Consider the following 19907-nt stretch of genomic DNA (forward strand, 5'->3'; position numbering starts at 1 on the left):
GAGAACCTCCAGATTATTAGCTAGCGCCTTGAGCACAGATCCACGCTCTATATGCGCTAAATGGTATGTTTAAATTAGATTTTCTTGCCTCCAGTTACAAAATTCTAAGTTAGTATTTTTCGTTCCTTCAAAATTTCTTTCGATTTTTTTAAATCATATAAGTCAATAATCTTTGGCATAGTTTATATTAATAACGTGTTTGTTCTTAAACCTTTCGTTCGCTATTTGGTTTCTTCTCCACACCAAACTACAGATATGATACCTTTAATTCTCATACTTGTCATTTGGTTTCAAAGCAGTCACCATTATCTGGTAAAGCAATTTTGTTCGCCACGATTCATGAGTTTTGTAACAAAACTCGCCAAGAAATGAGTTAAATGAAGGCTGCAAGAGTTTATATCAAAGTTGAGTATTGTGAGCTAGTGACAAGCATGTAATAACGTCTCGTATTTGAAAATAATGTTAGCTACTTTTAATTCACTAACTGGTATTAGATTTAATTCAAGCTTAAAGAATTGGAATGAACAAACTCAGTGTAGCTTAAAGAAACAAAACGTAAGAAGAACGGACGAGATTCGAACCCTGGACCACAAGTACAAAAATCCTGTTCACTAACCCCTCACCTAACAAGCCATCAACTTCTATAAGTTTTAAATTTGCAAGCAAATGATACCATTATACGTTTGTGCAATCAATGTTTTGCTCTTTTCCTCTTCAAGAACGTAACATGTTTACGACGATTCGTTTCGTTTTCCATTAGAGCTTCTAGAGAGATTTGTGTTTGAGTATAAGATCTTTTGTTTCCTTTAACCGACAGTTCTAGCAAATACAACTCAATTGAAACAGCTGTAAAAAAAAAAAAAAGTACTGTCGGTATAGATTTTCACTTTTTATTAGTGTATTACTATACATTTGATCAAAAAATACGTATTTATGAAGCTCAAGGGAGGGGGAATTACACCCTCCTGTCCTGCCCAAATGACGCCCCTGAAACATTTGCTTGCACTTACTGAAAAGAAATTCAATGAATCATTGAATAAAACTCGTTTCTGTCCGTAGATATTTTAGAGCTCTTGGCAATTTCCATAGATTTCTTAGGGAGCATCTTACTAGCTTGCACTCCTTAAAGAAGGAAAAGAATGAAACTAAATATATTTATGAAGCTCTGGGAAGATTGTGTGACTTTCCTTTAATTTAGGCTCTTAAAAATATTTCAGAACAAACGAATGGAAAAGACTGTTTTAAAGCTATAACGTTATAAACTTGGTTCCTGTTTCTTTTTCAGCTGAATGGAAAGAGTGTACTACGTCACACACACTGCTTTAGACAAGGAGAGGTGAAGGAAGGGGAGGAGTTGGAATAAATACTAGAAGCAACTAATCGATTGATACATGTATTGCGGGAATGCATAAGAAAACTGGGCAAGAGTTTGTTATTAATTTGGACTTAGAATTTTTGTAACAAATTTTATGCCCCGGACTGTACCAGATCGTCAATTGTCCACAATCGCCTTCATGCTCTTCAAGAGGAAAAAATATTTGAGGACGAAATGAATTAAAGTACATCTTAATCTGTCTGGAAAGAACCTCCAAATAGTGTTTAAAATAAAGTTTAAAATTGGAGGCTTTAGAGGCACGATCTATTGACACGATAACAATAGTCATATAAGCAATAGAAACGATTATCTTTGTTGTAATTTTGAGAAATTTTAGGAAGTTTCCCCTTTGTTTTACTGACATGAATTGCTCAATATAAGCAAATATTTTAAGAAATAATAATTACAAAAATGTCCAACAAACAGTTACACGAATGTAGCCAATTTTGAATACTGGCAGGTAGCCACCAACTTATATAATAATGAATGGTCTATTATATGGGAAATTGCAAGTTCCATAGTAGTTCACAGCGGCAATGTTTTCATCCTTAAGCGATGTCCGGCCTCTTCTGAATTCACCAAACCACCGAAAAATTGTAGCACGGGAAGGAGCAAGGTCCCCAAATGCTCCCTGCAAACGGTCAAGGCTTTGTGTCTCGTTCAAACCAGTTTTGAAATCGTAAAGGATCATTGCCCAAAAATGTTCCTTTTCGAGCTCCATCCTAGACAGCCGAATACTGCTCACATCAACAAACAAGTGAAGGCGATACGGCCACGCCGATAAGCGAGGCGAGTTGAAACTTGCTTCGCTTCTTTGCTTTGGATACCACTACCGAACGCGTTGGAATTCAAATACTGTGTCACAACAGTGCGTATATAAAAAATTTCGTAGTGACCTTTGTACGCCCTGCTAACATAAGGACCACGGTGCCGATGGGCGTTAAATTTCCTGCCCTGCCGATCTGCGATAATATTTCTGCCCACCTAAACTGTCATCTTAGTGTTCGTGCAAAGTATAATGCTTGCAGTTATGCTTCGACTACCGTATTTTGTTTCTTTGTGAACAAGAACATCATAAGTTAATTTCAAAGGATCAGTCTTTGCACGTGTGTACTATGAAAAAACTTTTATTATTGTCAAATAATTATGTAATCTGTCTAATTCGTCGTCTAAGGTGCCCTGATATAACGTAGATGCTATGAATTTTCCTTAGTCTTAAAGTAATGTCATTATTTATTACATATTCTACAGATTTAAAAGTGAAGCACCATAATTTTCATAGTTGTTTTAGAGAATAATACATTTTCACATATTGAAATTGTTTCTTTACTGCGTGAACTGAAATTCAGAATCTAAATTTTTTACATTCTAACTGCAACTAAAGTTCCAATCTCTACAATTTACTTCGGAAACTGTAGGTTATGTTTCATTCTGTAAGTCGCTTTGCGAAAAAGCACTGTCCCTTCAAATTTAATGGGTTCTGTCTCTGATGGATACCGGAGTTAGAATTACCATAGGAGTTTAATTCAATCTCAGCAGATAACAAATAATCAAGTATGGAAGTATTTCTAAAATAAACAGATTTTATATACTGTTTTTATTTCTTCTTTGTTTTTATTGTTAGGTTAAGAGGTTGTGTTTTAATTATCTTGATGAGACTTTTTGCTAATAATTGATTTTACAAAATATTTAGGATGTCTTGCAGTTACTGATATTCTATCATTATAGTTATTTAACTGAAGACATGAAAGTAGAACTATTGTCTTTTATATACATACATATGAAACGTTTTAAAAAATTCGGTACATAAGAAAAAATATTTCTACTTACTGTATTTTTTATATCTTAAACACTGAAACTCACGAACATACGCGTAAGTGTGAGAATCATATCACGGCGTTACGTTCTATTTCTCAGAAATACGTATAATTAATTCTTTTCCCGTCTGACTTAAGAACACGATATTGAGTAATGAATACTAGAATATATACCCTGTACTCTAATATCGAAATTAATCTATAAAAGTTCTGAATTAATGGAAGTGATTAATTTAATGAACGGATCTCTTACTTGAGCCATACAGAAAACAATTTCCACAGCGTTTTCCTCATTAATTAAGCGAAAATTTGGAAGGAATGATCATGAAATGAAATACAGGAGAATATCTTAGAAGCTAAGGCTAGTTTTAGACGGAAGGATTTATCGTAGCAAAAATCGTATCATCGAGATCCTACAGTGTACCGTAGCAAATGCTATAGAATTTCCCACGCATGGCATTTCTTGTCGATAGAACCTGTTAATTTCGTAGCATTTCCCCTAGCACTTCTGGTCTGACTGCAGCGCCGTGGTGTGCTAAAAGGAAGCGAAAAGTTTTGTGCCAAATATCCATGATCTTTGTTTTGTGTGGGAAATCGAATTGTAGTAAAGAAAAATGAGTTGGAATAGGGATGCTATTTGCCCACATACTTCTTTGTGATTTTCGTTTTTTTTTTAATATAACCGGCAAGAACTGTTCTTACATTGACTACAGCTTTAAGTACTTCACGCTTTACTTTCGGAGTGCGCTCTTCTCCAGTGATTCGGTTGCTACGTCAGGATAAGATCCTTATTAAAATGCTACTGTGTAGAATTACCATATACTCTTGATGCCATAGAATGTTATACGAGCTTTTGGCAGCACATCTGCTACGATAAATGCATCCGTCTAAAACTAGCCTTAGAGCTCTGTTGCTTTCTCCAAATTGCTCAGTCGTTTCCAATGTGATATGCTTCAAATAAAGTAGGTAAAAGGGATATTGAAAAAAATGTGAGACCTGTAAAACAAATGATTTGTGCCACGCAATTTTGACAGATATAGGAGTGGATACGTACCTGACTTCTTTAGAATATTGGGCTACTTCTGGGCAAACATTTTCATAGTTGCCCTTTTTGGTTCCATCATACCCAATAAAACAACTGTTTGATTCTTCTGCTAAGTTCGTAAAATCACTGAATTTTGACTCCATGGACTTGTTGTTAAAACGATCATAGCTTATACGTAAATCTGCTATTGGTAAGCGCTTGATCAAACACACTGGATTTGAAGATAGTTTCCAATCTAATAGTGGATCATAATGTTTCTGCGGTAAACAGATTTTAAACTCAGGTACCAAAGTTTCTCCTAACATAGAAATTTGCAAGTTACTAGAATATTCGCTTTCTTTTTCAACTGATTCTGCACATTCCATATGTGACGCAGAACATGCGACAAGAGGATCCTTATGTTCGAACTCATTAGTATCATTATTCTGTAGTTTATTACTGGAATCATTAGTAGAAAAACTTTCTGAGTTCACTTCAACCTTAATAGAAGAAATGTTAAAAATTTTGGAAGCCATTGATTTAAATTGTTTTTTTCTTTCAAATTCTTGACATTCTTCTTGAGCTCTTTCCTAATATTCCTGAAAAGCATTGAAATATGCCATCAATTTCATTGAATTGTTTAATATAACAACAGATATGCAACAAACATTAAACACACACAAAATATATATATATAGAGTTTATTTTCGGGAAAAGCGCTTAGAACTAATCATTAGGATGAATAATACCACGTTCAAAAAACTTTCACAGAAACAAGATTGATTTTACATGGATTATTGTCGACTACTTTATTGTAATAGTAACTGAGCGATTTTAGTACTTACAGTGTATGACCTGAAAGAAATGAAACTGGCTATAAAAAAAGAAAAAAAAATATTAACATTGCTGAACAAATTTGATATACCTGCAAATAACAATCTTCGGGATTGAGAAGTTTTTAACAACCTATTGTTATAATGCACACTGGAACATTGTTTCTAGAACGCTGTATAATTTGCATGTCATAGTTCGTTGGATGTTTTTGACTGTTGTAAAAACATTCGTAAGACTAAGGTTTTCGTAAGACTAAGAAATAGGAAATAATAACGGGTTGAGAGATCCGGGCAATAGGGTAGTTGAATAAGCGTAGCTATAGCTTCTATAGTAAAGAACGCTGGACAAACGGTTTGCACGAACTTCTCCTATCTGCAACTAATCTGTTAACCTCTGATGTACTGTCGTTTTCGAGATTTCAAAACCCTTTCCTATTAAATAGTTACTCAGGGAATAACCAGCTTCCAACAGATAAAATAAGAAACACATTTTAAACTGTTTTCGTCATGGCAGGTTGCTTGAATTGTTGTCTGCACACGCCTTCTGTAGTTCCTAAAGGTTTTGTGTCAACTAAAAGATTGGACATGTACTCATGGCCGTAGGCTCTCTTTAGTTTTCCACGAACCGGATATACCAAGTTTTACACAAAATTTTTCAGCATGATTTCCATGACGCCTCCCTTATCTATAGATTCGGTACGCTTATGCTCACCGGTTTCAATCCACTATTACGCTACAGTTGCACAACTAGGGATGTCTTGTTCCATCACCTGCTATTTATCAAATGCATCTGCACGCGACAGTGGCAATAGTCTTGTCAATTTCTGGACGGAACTAGTGATGGGTAAATTCCCGGGAAGATATTTTTCAGGAATATTCGCGGGAAGATTCCCCAAAATGGGAATTTTCCGGGAATTTATGTACAATTACAAAGAAAATTGCATTCTATTGCTATATTATGATTTCAAAGATAAATTCGTTTTTATATCACAGTATGTTATTACTGTTGTCCACAGGGGAGTCTTTAAAATGTATATTCTGAACGATGTTATGTTATTTTATTAATATTCTATTATATTTAGAGAGTACGCATAAATTGATATTTATTTACAATATCTTCTATGAAAGTAAATAAGTTACAAAAATGATATAGTACGTCCACATACTTTAAAACGCTGAACAGTATAAATTTACATGTAAGTGGCTTTTCTAAACTTGACTCTACTACTAATGTTATAAACATAATAATTTTTTAAATGTTATAAAACATTTTGTCAACATTTGCGCATAAATATGTATGTTCACAATATTTGCAAAATACTTTCTTACCTTTATAATTTTTATGTAACATTGCCACACACGACCATTCTTCCTACCCATTTCTCGAAATTTCATGCGTTAATTCATATGTAAGAGAAGTCCGAGTACCTCTTCAGAAATTAAGTCAGAGAGAGGAGACAAACCGACGTTTATTGCTTACGGTGGTTCAGAGTTTATTAATAGTACTTCATCTCTACTTCTACATAATTCTACATTACTTTACAAAATGGTTCCTTTTCATCATTTGTAAGTTAGTTCTTTGCTAATTTTGACTATTGCTTAGCATTGGGGGGGAAGACAGTTTTTGCACCTACTTTTTTGCGATATTCTATTCCGATGCGGTTGTTTTATAGTTTCATACGTTAAATTACGTTACCAACATTAAATTCAGACAGCATTGCAGAGCGAGCGCTAGCGAGTGAAGGCGGGTTAGAGTCCCGCATTGCACGTTGTTTTCTATCTTCGTTATCAACAATTCACTTCCTTTTCTCACATAAATCACTTCCACTTACCTTTACTTCCTTGATTATTTGAACAAAAATATCAACTCATTTCTTCCGTAAATCATCCTACTTTTTGCTAGTTTTGGTCTGCCAATACTAAACATTTACTTTACTTTTTAGTGCAAATGGAAATGGAACTTAAAAAATCATATTATTAGTACAGTCAAATAATTTTAATTTTTTTAACTTCCAAATTCTTTAAAACCTAGAAGTAAATCATAATATATTGAAATAAAGTAATCAGTTATATGGTTCTTATAATTTGGGAGATAAAGTAAACAAATGAAAATAAATTCCTTCCCGGGACTTTATAGGCCAGGGAAAAACCGGGGAATATTCCCATTTATTAAATTCCTTCCCACCGGCAATATTACCACTGCTCATCCCTAGACGGAACCCTGTATTTTAAAATCTTCAGAGAGATGAATTTTGACCTATAACTATTGTTTGCTATGACAGCGACTTGTATTGCATACTGCTAGAGCTTTACCATCCACTTAATATCACCTTAAAACAACTAACAATCGAAAAACTAGCTACAGGATGCCGACTAAATCAACGATTTAAAGTTATTAGTTAATAAGATGACAAAACCATATTAAAGGCCAACAGAAGAAAAGAGTCAAAAAGGCATGAAATGAAGTTCCCACGATTATGTTTTCTACGCAAAAAGGGAGTGTGGAAATACACTTGGAGAGAAACAAAAAACTAACAATATGTTATGGAACACAAACTCAATTCGGGGGAGGATTGAAGCAGGTCCTGAGATAGCCGCTTCACTACTGAAATTGAGTGCCCTCAGATTTACTAATAAAGTAACTCGTTTGGGTTTTAGAAAAAAGAAATGGGATAGTCTTTTGTATAGAATAAAAAGCTAATAAAATAGTTGACTTGATATAGGTGTTCATGAATTATGTTAAGAATGCATGGAGTTAGTAAATTCTAAGCAGGTACAGACAGATAGATATATATATATATATAAATGTAACGAAAAATATCATTATTTATGCGTGATAGATGTGTAGAACAGGTTTAAAGGAAAGGAATTAGTAGTTAGGGTGGTAGACTTGTTACTGTAGTCAAACCATGAATTTACAATCAAAGCAATAGTCACGAACGACGATACACTTTTCCTGCATTCCAAAAAGTATAGAAAGCTTACTTGTGCAAATTTCCGTAATGTCATAACGGAGATTTCATCTTATAACTTGACGCAACATGATGTATCCTTGAATCATGGTTTAGTCACGGGAAAAAAGAAGTAGGAGCTACTTCGCATGAAGAGTTTAGATGTTCACTGTTTCGTGCAAAACTCAGCAAAAAATAAAGGTTAATGTGAAAGATCATTCTCCTTGTTCTGTACTGAATTCATAGTAGACACTTGCTGCGAGTTGCAAAACATTCGATTCTAGTATTTTCTCGTCTCTAATCTCAAAGTAAATTATTTTACGTGATACTTGTATAGGTTCGATTTTGTGCTTATTTTCAGTTGTTGGACCCTTGTTTACATCAGTGCAATTCGTCATTAATTTGAAATAACGAACTCACTTACAAGCTTGCGGCCTTATTTGCCTCTTTGTATTCTATACAATGCTATCTAATTTTATACTTTACAGACAACAGATTAACTGACATTAAAAAAAAATCTGTCTGTGATTTAAGTGCGAGCCATGTTGAATGTGATGCGTTCTTCACGGGATTCAATTTTTATGATATGACCATTACTATAATGGAAAATATTTTCAAGATTTCTTTATTCGTTTTTTGTACTTGTAAATTTACACAAAAGGTAAGCAAGCAACAGAACATAATATGGCAATGTTTCAGATCCACTGTGTTATTTATTAACCTAAAAGTTGTATGGACTATGCTCCAGTAATTGATAGAAATACAGAAATGTAGAGTGGTAACTAATTAAGAATAGAGTTGTATCTGAACCAAACGTGGTGAAATGGGGCAAAACTTTGGTCGCTATCTTACAAGGAAACTTACCGAAGTGTAACTCACCGATTCGAATGAAACTTTGCTTACTTGTAAAACATCGAAAAATAATCGACACGTATTTTTTTTTATTTCGGCAATGGTGCGGGTTTAAGGGCAGAAACCACCCTTTGAAAGTTAGGGTTGGTCACAAAGCATAGACCAAAAACAATCATTTATCGTAGAAACAAAAAATTCTGCTAGGGGAGGAGCTAATCCAGAATCTGACGCCAAAATTACAAAATTCAAAATGTCGAATCCAGTATGGTGACTGAAACTACTAAATCCATGCTCTGAAGATAGCCAAGAACAATTATAGTTGGTAGGGGCTACTGCCAGAAGGTTATAGATTGATTTGAAACCTCTTTTAATATTTATTGTAACAGGACACTTGATCGAAGTGACTTTCTGAATTTCTCTGCTCATTTATAGTGAGTCCCTTTGCCTCTCATTATTCGGGGTGCTTATTTATAGTGAGTACAGTCGCATCTCACAATTCCGGGTCCTTATTTATAGTCCCCTTTTCTCAATAGTTGGTGTGCTTAATTATAGTGAGTTACCAAACCTCTCACTATTCGGAGTGCATGTTTATAGTGAATCCCTTCGCCTCTCACTATGTCAGAATTTCATATATATCATCAAGTCTTACAATAATGAATTTATAAGAAAACGTTTTACAATAACGATATTCTGTAAAAGAAAAATCCATTAAAAACAAAGTAACACAGCTGTATTTTAGATTTATAAATTAGGATTGCTACTGTAAAATCATTAAAAGTGGTTTAGGACGGATACAATGATTGTGTATGAAAAATGACTGTATTGATACTATTGTCAACGAGTGGTGTACTTCTTACCAGCGTACAAAAGCTTACAAGTGAAGCGTTGCTAGTATGATACAAGTCGTATTGAAACTCATAATATTGTCAAATTGTCCTTGTTTTCACTACTCTCGCTTACGTGAAGTCCCACTGTTGTTGATGCAGTACCATGCTATCATGCGCGCCCAACTGCTACGCCCTACCTCGACTTTCATTCGTGGTCTCTAGTAGCCACCTAGCACGGGTTGATTTCTTTTTGCACTAATTTTTATGCAATACATTTGGACGCCGTATTTCTATGCAAACCGTAGAATTGTAATTGATCAACATTATCTTCAAGTGCCCCACTTAAATTTTTTCTATGCTAAATTGGGTAACGTCATGTCGCTCAACGCAATTTGCAGAACACGAAGAAGGCAATTTATGAAAGAATTATAACATTTCAATAGTTCTTTCGAGTGGTCCATCAAAACTTGCCTGAATGCCCCGATGTAAATAATATTCGTGCAATTTTATTATATGGATCCATAAGTAGTAGTAGTAGTAGTAGAAGTTGAAGTAGTAGTACTATTAGTAATAGTACGAATAGGTTTCTAACTCTGTAGGGCCGGTTGGATTCTGTTCTCGACAAGAAATGGGCAAATTAGACTTGCCCAATTTTTTCTGCACATTTGACAATCTATGGATCAGTATAGTAAAACTGCACCATAATTTTAACTTTTCTCATCTTTATATTACTATTCTATTGATTAAAATTATAAATTTCATGCGCAGGAGACATTAAGCTGTCTGCAGCCCCAAATGTCGACCCTATCCTATTCTTACTTTTTATTTTCACGCATTTCAACCTAACAGTATAACATACACGAAACTATTTCACATTTAAACTAGTGCACTTTTACTTACACGTTAAGAAAAAGAACCCAAACCCAACTAACAATAATTATGAGAATCCATCTGATACTACAATTTAAATTTAATTTCTTTCTTTCTTCATTCTTTAAATCCCTTATCGGTATAAAAGGTCGGTGCGCCAGCGATAAAGTCATGTGCGCTACAATGACAAAATTGTCTTATGTGCACCACACAAAAGAGGAGTTTTGATTCAGACAATAAATTGAATAAAAGTACAGGACACAATCAGGAATAAAAAAAGACACAATCGAGAAAGAAGAGACAAAATTGGGAAATGTCAAAATCGGTGAAGAAGTTCAGACGGTGAAAGAGGTCTAGAGACAAGCAGACAGGGCAAAAATGTAAGGAAAAGTAAGAAGTGTTAAACGAAAAGGAAAGAGGTGTTATAAAAGGTGATATTTGTACGAGTAGATGGAGAAAAAGGGAGGTCTATCTAGGGTAGGTCGCAAGATGTGAATAGTTTGAAGTTACCATTTTTTGAGATAGACTTTTCATTTTTGGCATCTGGGGTTTTCTTGGATGCCCAACACAGTGGCAGGTTAAAAATATACGCACTTTGCAAGATAAGAGAAATTATTTGAGAGTGGTAAAGAGTGATGGCGCCCCACATGTTGCACATTACCTCCTGTTTGGCATACAGTATCGATAAGCTAATAAAATGCATTTGCTACTCCTATTCGACTGTATTATCATTCATATATCGTTTTCCTGTTTGGCCACCTCTAAACTGAACAATGACGTTTGTCTCCGAAACGCTTTGCCAGGCGTGCGAAGTTCAATCGCGAACGTCATGGTATTCATAGTTAATTTTTTTAATTTTATGTAATGTGATGTTATTTTTTTCTGTAGGTAGGAGTGAAACCAATATTTTCTTAAAAGGCTCTGTCACCAATGTGTCGTTTTGTCCAGGTCAGCTCTTCAACAAACTATTTCCAGCACTGGGGCGCACAATACAGTATCATATGGGGAAAATAAAAATCAGTTTATTGTTAAAATGAAGTTAATTCATATAAATTATACACCACATGCTGGCTCTGACAGTGAATACGAATGTCAGTTTACACCAAGATCCTCGACTTTACTGTTCCATTATTGCTTCGATTCATTTTTGCTTGGATATTAAGCGTTCGAGATGTTTTTGATGCAAACGGGTACTTTTTTCTTAACCTCTTCGGTCTCAGGAATTATAAAAAATGAACGTCTTTAGTCCCAGCATCTTCCCGAGACAACATGAAATTTGGTAGTTCTTTAGGCTAAAAAAAAGTTTGGTAAAACTACTTCCTCTTATAAAATTTACGTTTCTTTATTTTTTAGGTCACGTGGTTTACGGAGAACTTCATGTATCCTGGAGGAGACACTGGTTCTCTAAAACAAGAAAATACACTGAAAATCAATACTAAAGTATTTTTCTATTTTTCACATCGAACTATGCTATTTCTTCCTACATCATTTTATTGATGTTAAAAATAGTTTGCAGTTAGTTTAACCGTTTTAAGTATATGTTATACACTATTTTTGATAGAATTTTGCTGTTTAGTATCCCAAGCAAATCCGCGAAATTTTTACGCTTGTTTAAAGAAGAGATAGAGCTGGAAACAGTTTCTTGATTCCTACAAAGAAATACTTTACACGTAGAGCATCTAATCCTAGCTGAGTTGGAAGAGCAACCTGGTAAGCGACATCGGTTCTTTTAAACTTGAGGAGGAAATTCTAGAAGATAAAGAACGCTTTTCCTTCGTAACTCGCCAGATGGATGCGGTACGATGGCTCGTGCATATCTTGATTCTGAATGAGGAACATATTTTGGATCAGTAGTATCTTCCTGTCTATCATCTTGAATAAGTCATTCTTCTACTTTCTGTGTGAAACCTAGATAATCTACAATATCTTTCACCGGAGTCTGTAGTCCTATTTGGTCTCGCTTATATTTAATCCAGGAAGCTGCGATGGAGAAATCAAGAAAATGCATAATTAGTCGAACTGTCCATTTCTTAGCGCTTGAGGATATTCTGTACATGCCAATTATTCTATCGAGGAGGTCTACACCTCTTATACTTCTGTTTTACGATTTAATAACTGCTGATCGCTGAATTTCTTCATACAGTTTTCCTTTCTTTGACCATTTACAGATATCCATTGGATTCGGAGTCACAGGTCTATTACCGTACCATTTTACGACAACAATCTGCCCATCATTTCTCACAACATGATCGATCCTCTGGTTTTCCACAAGCCGGTTTCAAAGAATAATTGGACGGTAAGCTTCCTTTTTGAATGATACCTAATCCTTAAAATTCACATGAAAGTGCAACATGTGAAGCAGTGGAACTGAATAAAAATAGCGGTTCATGTAAATAGTGGCGCCTGTAGGCAGGGTTTTACAGAGCTTGATTACTGATTTTCCACGAATACCGTAAACGGGGGTGATCTGATACAGCTGTAAAGTTTAAAATGAGATAATAATGCCTTATCAAATTATATTCCAGAACTTTTTAAATACGGCATATAACTTGTGAGGCATAATGTTTGATAGATCATATTGTATGATGTCACAACCACTAGTCTGATCTTTATTGGCACTTATATTTTGCAGCTGAGAATTAAAAAACATGGTGTATCGCTTCACCCCACCAAAAGGGGGGAAGTGAGACAGAAGAGTTATTTATAAGTATATATCACATCAAAGCAGAAAAGGGGTCTTCTGAGGCATACTAGAAAGCTACAAAAAATATTAAAGTGTTCCAAACTGTATTTCTATTATACATGCGATATAATTTACATATATTTAAAAGTAGAATATAAGTTCTAAATGGTGTATTCATACTATTGTTTCATGAAACATTACAAAACTGTCCTAACAACTACATAACCCTACTGATACCCAGAGCCGTAGCTAGAGATTTCGGCGCCCGGGGCGAAGTAGAATTCGGCGCCCCCTACACTCATCTTACCAATCATTATATATATATATATATATATATATATATATATATATATATATATATATCCAGGACCTGATTTAGGGGGGTGCAAAGGTGCACGTGCAACCCCCTTCGTTGTAAATATACAGTATCTAAAATGAGAAGCTACCAATGAAAATAGGAACACTTTCCGAAACATTCTTCTATCGTTTTTCCGTTTGGACAGAGCATTGAAAAAAAAAGAGTTTAAGTCGATTTTCTAAAGGTTGAAGGGAAAGTATTTACCAAGCTAAACAATATAACATTTCTCAAGTAGGGAAGAAAACAGAAACCACGAGGAGAGAACATTTTTTCCTGCATAAGACTTGCGACCCTCTTTAAAATACTCCCCCCTCCCCCGTTCAATGGATCAGTTCTCAGGTGTAAAGAATATTGTCGCCTGTCACTTTGAAGAGTTTCAGTGTGATTGGTTATTTTGGTAGATATTGGCATAGGCGCCGACTTTGGGGGGCAGAACACTTTTGGCCCCTTCAATATTTAAAGGTAGAGTCCTCGTCCCCCCCAATATAATAAAGTCGAGGAAAAATTAACAAAGAGGAGCAAGAATTTCTGTCGTAAACTTTGTCGTGCCTTTAATTCAATATTAAGAACAGTCTTCTTATTCGATAGAAAACATCATTTTCAAAACTGTTTAATAGAGCACTGAAGCTTCAACCAACACTCTGGCAGCACTGATATGAAAAGTGAAGATCAATGTGGTGTATAAACTTCCAGTGAAGTTCCCAAATTTTGAACTTGAATTTGTTTTAATGCCTTGAGACAAATTTGACTTAGGTCGTGAATTTCCCAGCGGAGCGGATGCAGCGGAAAGAGGTCCGTGGGGGAAGGGGAGAAGGGGCCTTCATCAAGCAGTTGATATAAAACGACTGAATATAATGATATATTTATTCATTGTTTGCCCCCCCCCCAATATTTTCTTCAAGTCGGCGCCTATGGATGTTGGTGCACTTCCCCTCAGACGATCCTGGACCGGCCCTGTATATATATAAGAAAAGAAGCCTTTGTTGTTATTAATCTTCTTAGAAGACCATTGCAACAACTAAAAACGATCATTATGTATTCTTTTTCAAATAAGAGCTGTTTTCAAGAGTGTTATTTTGGACTTTTTGGTAAACTTGAGGAAACTACCTTTAGTTGTATACAGATTCACTAGGAGAACAGTTATGGAATGTTACGACTATTTACAGCGTTTCATACTATCCATAAGAAATGAAATTTCAATATATTAAAAACTATGTGTTTTTAAATTGTTCGAAATGGGTGACAGTATTAATTTCCAGTAATAATTGTAAAATTTTAATTTTATTCTGTATGTGATCACATCAATAGTATTTTAATTTCGATCTTTTTACGGTAAGAAATATTTTGTGAAAGGTAATGAAAATTCAGAAGGAGCCTTCTTTGTAAATTTCTAAATATTGATCGATGGAGGTGAAGAATATGTTCAATGTTTGTACTTAAAATCTAAAATGTACTTTAGCTGCTAAAATGTCTGAAATTATAGTAATTACTTAATTTCTTAATGAACGAAAGTTCTGAATTTAAGGTATTTATTATTAATTAACATATTAAAATACACTAACACGTACATACATAAAGAGTGCGTGTACTTATCTTTTATATGTATGTAGATAGATAAAAACATCACACAACTAGACACTTATGCACAAAATAATATGCTGGCGATACAAAAAAAATTGATGAAAAATGACCTCAATAAATACCTCCAAATTGGAAGCATTTGATATGTCAATGGAATTTAAAAACAAATCATTGGTAGTGATAAGAGTCTGAAAAAGTTGAATTTCGTTTGGCTAACTTCTGACCCTTTAAGCCCCTATTCTACAACTGCTTGAAATTCGAAAATGTTATTGTTCCCCTCGTTTACCTTTATTTTTAATTTTCCCGCGCAAACAGCAGCTTGAATGTGTCTCTTCACTCTTCTCACTTTCATACCTTCATTCTCACCGTCGCATAGTGGGGCCAAACCAGGCAATTCTTAGCAAAAACTCGAAAAATGAAATAAAAGATTGACTCGATATAATTTGTTATAATGAAACCTTAATAGTGTACACATGAGATAGTGTGCAGGAAAAGAAGTGATAGCAGTTTACAATGAACTCATGGGACGTGTAAATTTGGTTATCCGCTGAAGCCGGAGAAGCGTTGCTTAGTGACAGAAGATAGGAAATTGACTTTGAATGCGACTGTTCCTCCATTGCATGTAGATATTCAGTGGCTGGCGAAAATGGTGACACAGCCGATATGTATGTATCGTTTTGTATATTTAGAATGTTGATGTGATGTGTAGTCAATAATCATATTTCAAATGATGTTGATGCTAATATCATTTTTACATCACTAAGATAATCCCCTACTTAATATCATATTTGGAAAATACTGTGGTACTGAAAGCATATAAACAATCTATGGACCATAAGATAGATCAATATTAAAAATGATGTTTATCAATTCAGTATTGTGTTTTTTGTGATGCGTGTACATAAGTGACATTGAAATCAACTAATAATGAGCCTCCGCTCGCTCGAACTCAGAGTGTTCCAATCAAGCCCTGAAATGAGCTCACGTAATGCACGATGCAATATATGAAACAGGTTACTGATGCGTGTAAATCATAATATGTTTAATACATCTGATAATATATTCATGTCGAGAACTTGTGATGAAATAATTTTTATATTGAAGCGTCCTTGCATCTTCATTGTCATAACGAATCCTCCACAACTTTGAAATAATTTGAGAAGAACTTCTCTTCAATTTTATTACTCTTCACTTGTAAAATGAACAAGTACACTTTTTCCTTTCATGCGTAAGAATGTAAACCAATCGTAAATTGACAAACCAAAGCATATTGCCCACGCGTTTGTTTAAGCCAATCATATAATCTGTTACATAATTTAAGAGCGAATATAAGGAATATTTCCTTTTATGATGTAAAACTATGTTTTTGATGAAATAATGTCGAAATAACATTATTGTAGCCACTGCACACACCGAACTAATTATTTTTCTTTCAATTTTCTGCTTCATATTACGAATTCTTATTTTTGCCAAGAATTCAGTGCTTTGGCCCCACTGTGCTTCGTGATTAATCCGATTGGGTAGAAAAACGTTTTGAACTGAGCAAAATCATCACTGTCAAAACGCCGAATATGACTTTGCTCGTTTCTGGTTTCGAAAATGCTCCTGCGTACGCTATAAGTCATTACTCGGAACCTTGTATACCACATGTCATTAAGAAATAATCTATAATAACTCTTCAAGTAATAAGTAAAAACTTGTGACTTATTTAATCTCTTGGATTGCGAGCGAAGCGAGCAAGAAAATTTAAAAGAAATCTACATATTTCATTGATAACCGACAGCAATATTAATCTAATAGGGCGCCAATACTTTCTGGGCGCGACTCATCTTTTACTCATGTCCAACACCACTTTTTCTTTTTCCTTGCTCGTTCGGCGCCCCCTTGCTATCAGCGCCCGGGGCGGGCCCGCTGGCCCCCCCTTAGCTATGGCTCTGCTGATACCAATCGTTTTCGGAATTCGCTAACAGCAAAAATATGATAGGAGTCCTGAAGAAAAAGAAAGTGAACTAAAGACAGTAAAAGTTAGTAGTAAAACAGAAATATGGCACCATATTAAGGAGCACTATATGGGAATTCCTTACGTCCGTAGCATAATGGTGTGGACACCGGAACCTTGGAAACCGTCGTTTGGATACCCGACGCTTCTTTGTTCAATGTTGGGCCATACAAATGTCTTTATGTGCCTTGTATAGTTCCATAACTTTTACTTCTTCAATTGTGGTGGTTAGAGTAGAATTCTCGGCAACCACAACTTGTAAGACATATTGTTTCTCCTTGCCTGTTCTCGAATCCTTCAATTTAACAAGGGTACAGTTATAGTCGCCCTCCCTAAGATTAGATAAGGGACACTCGGGAAGTTTCTGTATCTCCTGCTTCAATTTCTGATATGCTAACAGTAGCATGGCTCGATGGATCGTCCGAATCCAATTCACCCGCTGTAGAGGTTCCGGTATCGGTTCCAGGGACGCTTCTTCTAGGCTTAACAAGCAATTTCTGACTTTTGGTAGGTCTTCTTCCTGTTGTTTTAGTTGCATATCTCCACTCGCGCAGATGATGAATCAAACTTTCATCCATGAAATCTTCCACTGTATTCACGTCTTCACCATGATTAGGTAGCTGCTTCAGGATTTCATTGCTATCCAATGGGATAATTCCTGATTTTCGGAAGTCCCTTCGGAAATATTTTAGGCATAGTTGAACTTCATCTGGTATCCTGTAATAATGAAGAGAATCAATTTACTGCGTGAAACAGTGTATCTCATCACCCCAAAAAGTGCGCAAAATCACGTCTCAGCCTATCAAAGTTAACATTGACAAATCAAATTAATATTAACACAAAAAGTTACAAAATATTATAACTTACCTGTACGGAAAACGATGATCTCCGTAGACCTCCCGAAGTATATTAAATTTTAGGGGTTTCCGGGACCACAGAAACACAACAACAACAATGTGTAAATTTCAGTACCGGTATCTAAGTAACCGAATTCGTAATTATCAAGGATTTTGCCACCTTTATCCTAGTATAAGAAGTCCAAAGGAAGACCATTTGGTGTTGTTGCAACAAAATTTTTTGTACCACAAGAATTTAGTTTACCTTCTACATATTGACGGGTAGATACCCGTCAAAATGGTATAATTTGTTTATCTATAAATACGTCTCTCGACCTTGGATTTAAGCTGGACCTGTTAGCAGTGAATGAATTATAGGTTGAACCTTCCAAAACTTATTTGCACATTTTTCCTCCTGTAACACTGAAGAATCCTCTCTAATTTTCAGATTAAGCATCAACTGAAAATATCTTTTTGTGTGTGTGTGTTTGCTAGCTACAGTTTTTACTCTATTCCCCTCTCAGAGCTTACGGAAATCCGGTTTCCGTTAAATTGGTTGGTATTGTGGTATGCTATGTATTTTGGCCCCCTGATGAAGTGTCTCAAAGGCACGACGCCAGAAAACCCCACGTTTTTGAGATATCTGCTGATTATTAGCGTCACTTAAAGGCGTACATTCCATCATAAACTGGAAATAATAATTAGGTCGACATTTTATCTATGAAGTATGATCGAGTTTCACTAGGGTATGCTAGGGCTTTGTGGGTCGGTGATTAAAAATCCGAGGTTGGTTGACCTCCATCACATCAGGTTCAAGGACACTTGAAACTCAAATCGAGAGGCAACGTTGCAAAAATTTAAACAAAAAGTACCTAAAGGTTATTCGAGTAGCTGGATCAAATTATGTCTTTCTCTTGACCCGACAAGGTCATTACAGAGTCATTTCAAGGTCAAACTTGAAAAACTATCCGAAAAATCTGAAAAAGTCGTGGATAAGTTTATAAAGCAGTGGCGGATCTAGAAGGTAAAAACAGGGAGCCAGCCAGAACCTAGACTGTGATAGGTATATCATGAGTTTACTATAAACTTTCAAAAATATATAAATAATAGCTTAAGCAGTGGAGGATCTAGAAGGTAAAAACAGGGAGCCAGCCAGAACCTAGACTGTGATAGGTATATCATGAGTTTACTATAAACTTTCAAAAATATATAAATAATAGCTTAAGCAGTGGAGGATCTAGAAGGTAAAAACTGGGAGCCAGCCAGAACCTAGACTGTGATAGGTATATCATAAGTTTACTATAAACTTTCAAAAATATATAAATAATAGCTTTAATTATTTTTCTCTGTAAAAAATCTAGGTGCCGTAGGTCCCCCGGCCACGGGCTAGTTGATTACGAATTCGAGGTTGGTGCTAATCCAATTTACCATTAATATTGTCCATTTAGTTTTCCAGTCAGTCATTTACAGTGTCTTCTTCAATAAAGATTTGTTCTACAACTCACATCTCATCATTCTTGAACTTCAACCTTCAGTATTGTACCTTTATTTCCATCGTTGTTCATTACCATTACCAGCATCTTATATGTATTGCAGAAAACATTAACTGAGGTATTTGATTTGATGTTGATATCGAGCTCATCCTAAAAATCATGGGACAGTAGCTACATGTGCACAACCTAATGTCCTAGCACCGGACTTACAAGTGAAATAATACCCTATATCGGACCATCTTGTACTTCTATGCCTGGCAATTTGCCATCATTCACTGCAAACCGTCAGCAAAGCTGATATCGAGTAGCCTTTCTAAATCTTGAAAAGATTCTAAAACGTAAGAATCCTTCTGGTTCATCCCAAAACCAGATCTATGATTTTTAAAATTTTTCCGATGGTTTCTCAAG

At 35.2% G+C, this 19907-nt stretch overlaps 1 protein-coding gene across 7 annotated transcripts in view; it reads right to left on the bottom strand.

The window, feature by feature from the left end:
* The window catches only part of LOC145690843 (uncharacterized), a 112356-nt gene that overhangs the window by 59363 nt on the left and 33086 nt on the right, over window positions 1-19907 (bottom strand). For 5 of the 7 annotated variants that reach the window (XM_081766198.1, XM_081766196.1, XM_081766192.1 and 2 more), the window contains exon 2: window positions 4247-4815. In XM_081766198.1, the coding sequence (XP_081622324.1) occupies window positions 4247-4752 (506 nt within the window). In that variant the 5' untranslated portion in view covers window positions 4753-4815. Of the gene's footprint in view, window positions 1-4246; window positions 4816-10579; window positions 10677-15125; window positions 17888-19907 lie in introns of those variants that run through there. The other 2 variants (XM_081766191.1, XM_081766199.1) reach the window with 2 other exon arrangements.

The sequence above is a fragment of the Thermobia domestica genome, chromosome 7, assembly GCF_964235325.1.
Source record: "Thermobia domestica chromosome 7, izTheDome1.hap1.1, whole genome shotgun sequence".
Lineage (NCBI taxonomy): Eukaryota > Metazoa > Arthropoda > Insecta > Zygentoma > Lepismatidae > Thermobia > Thermobia domestica.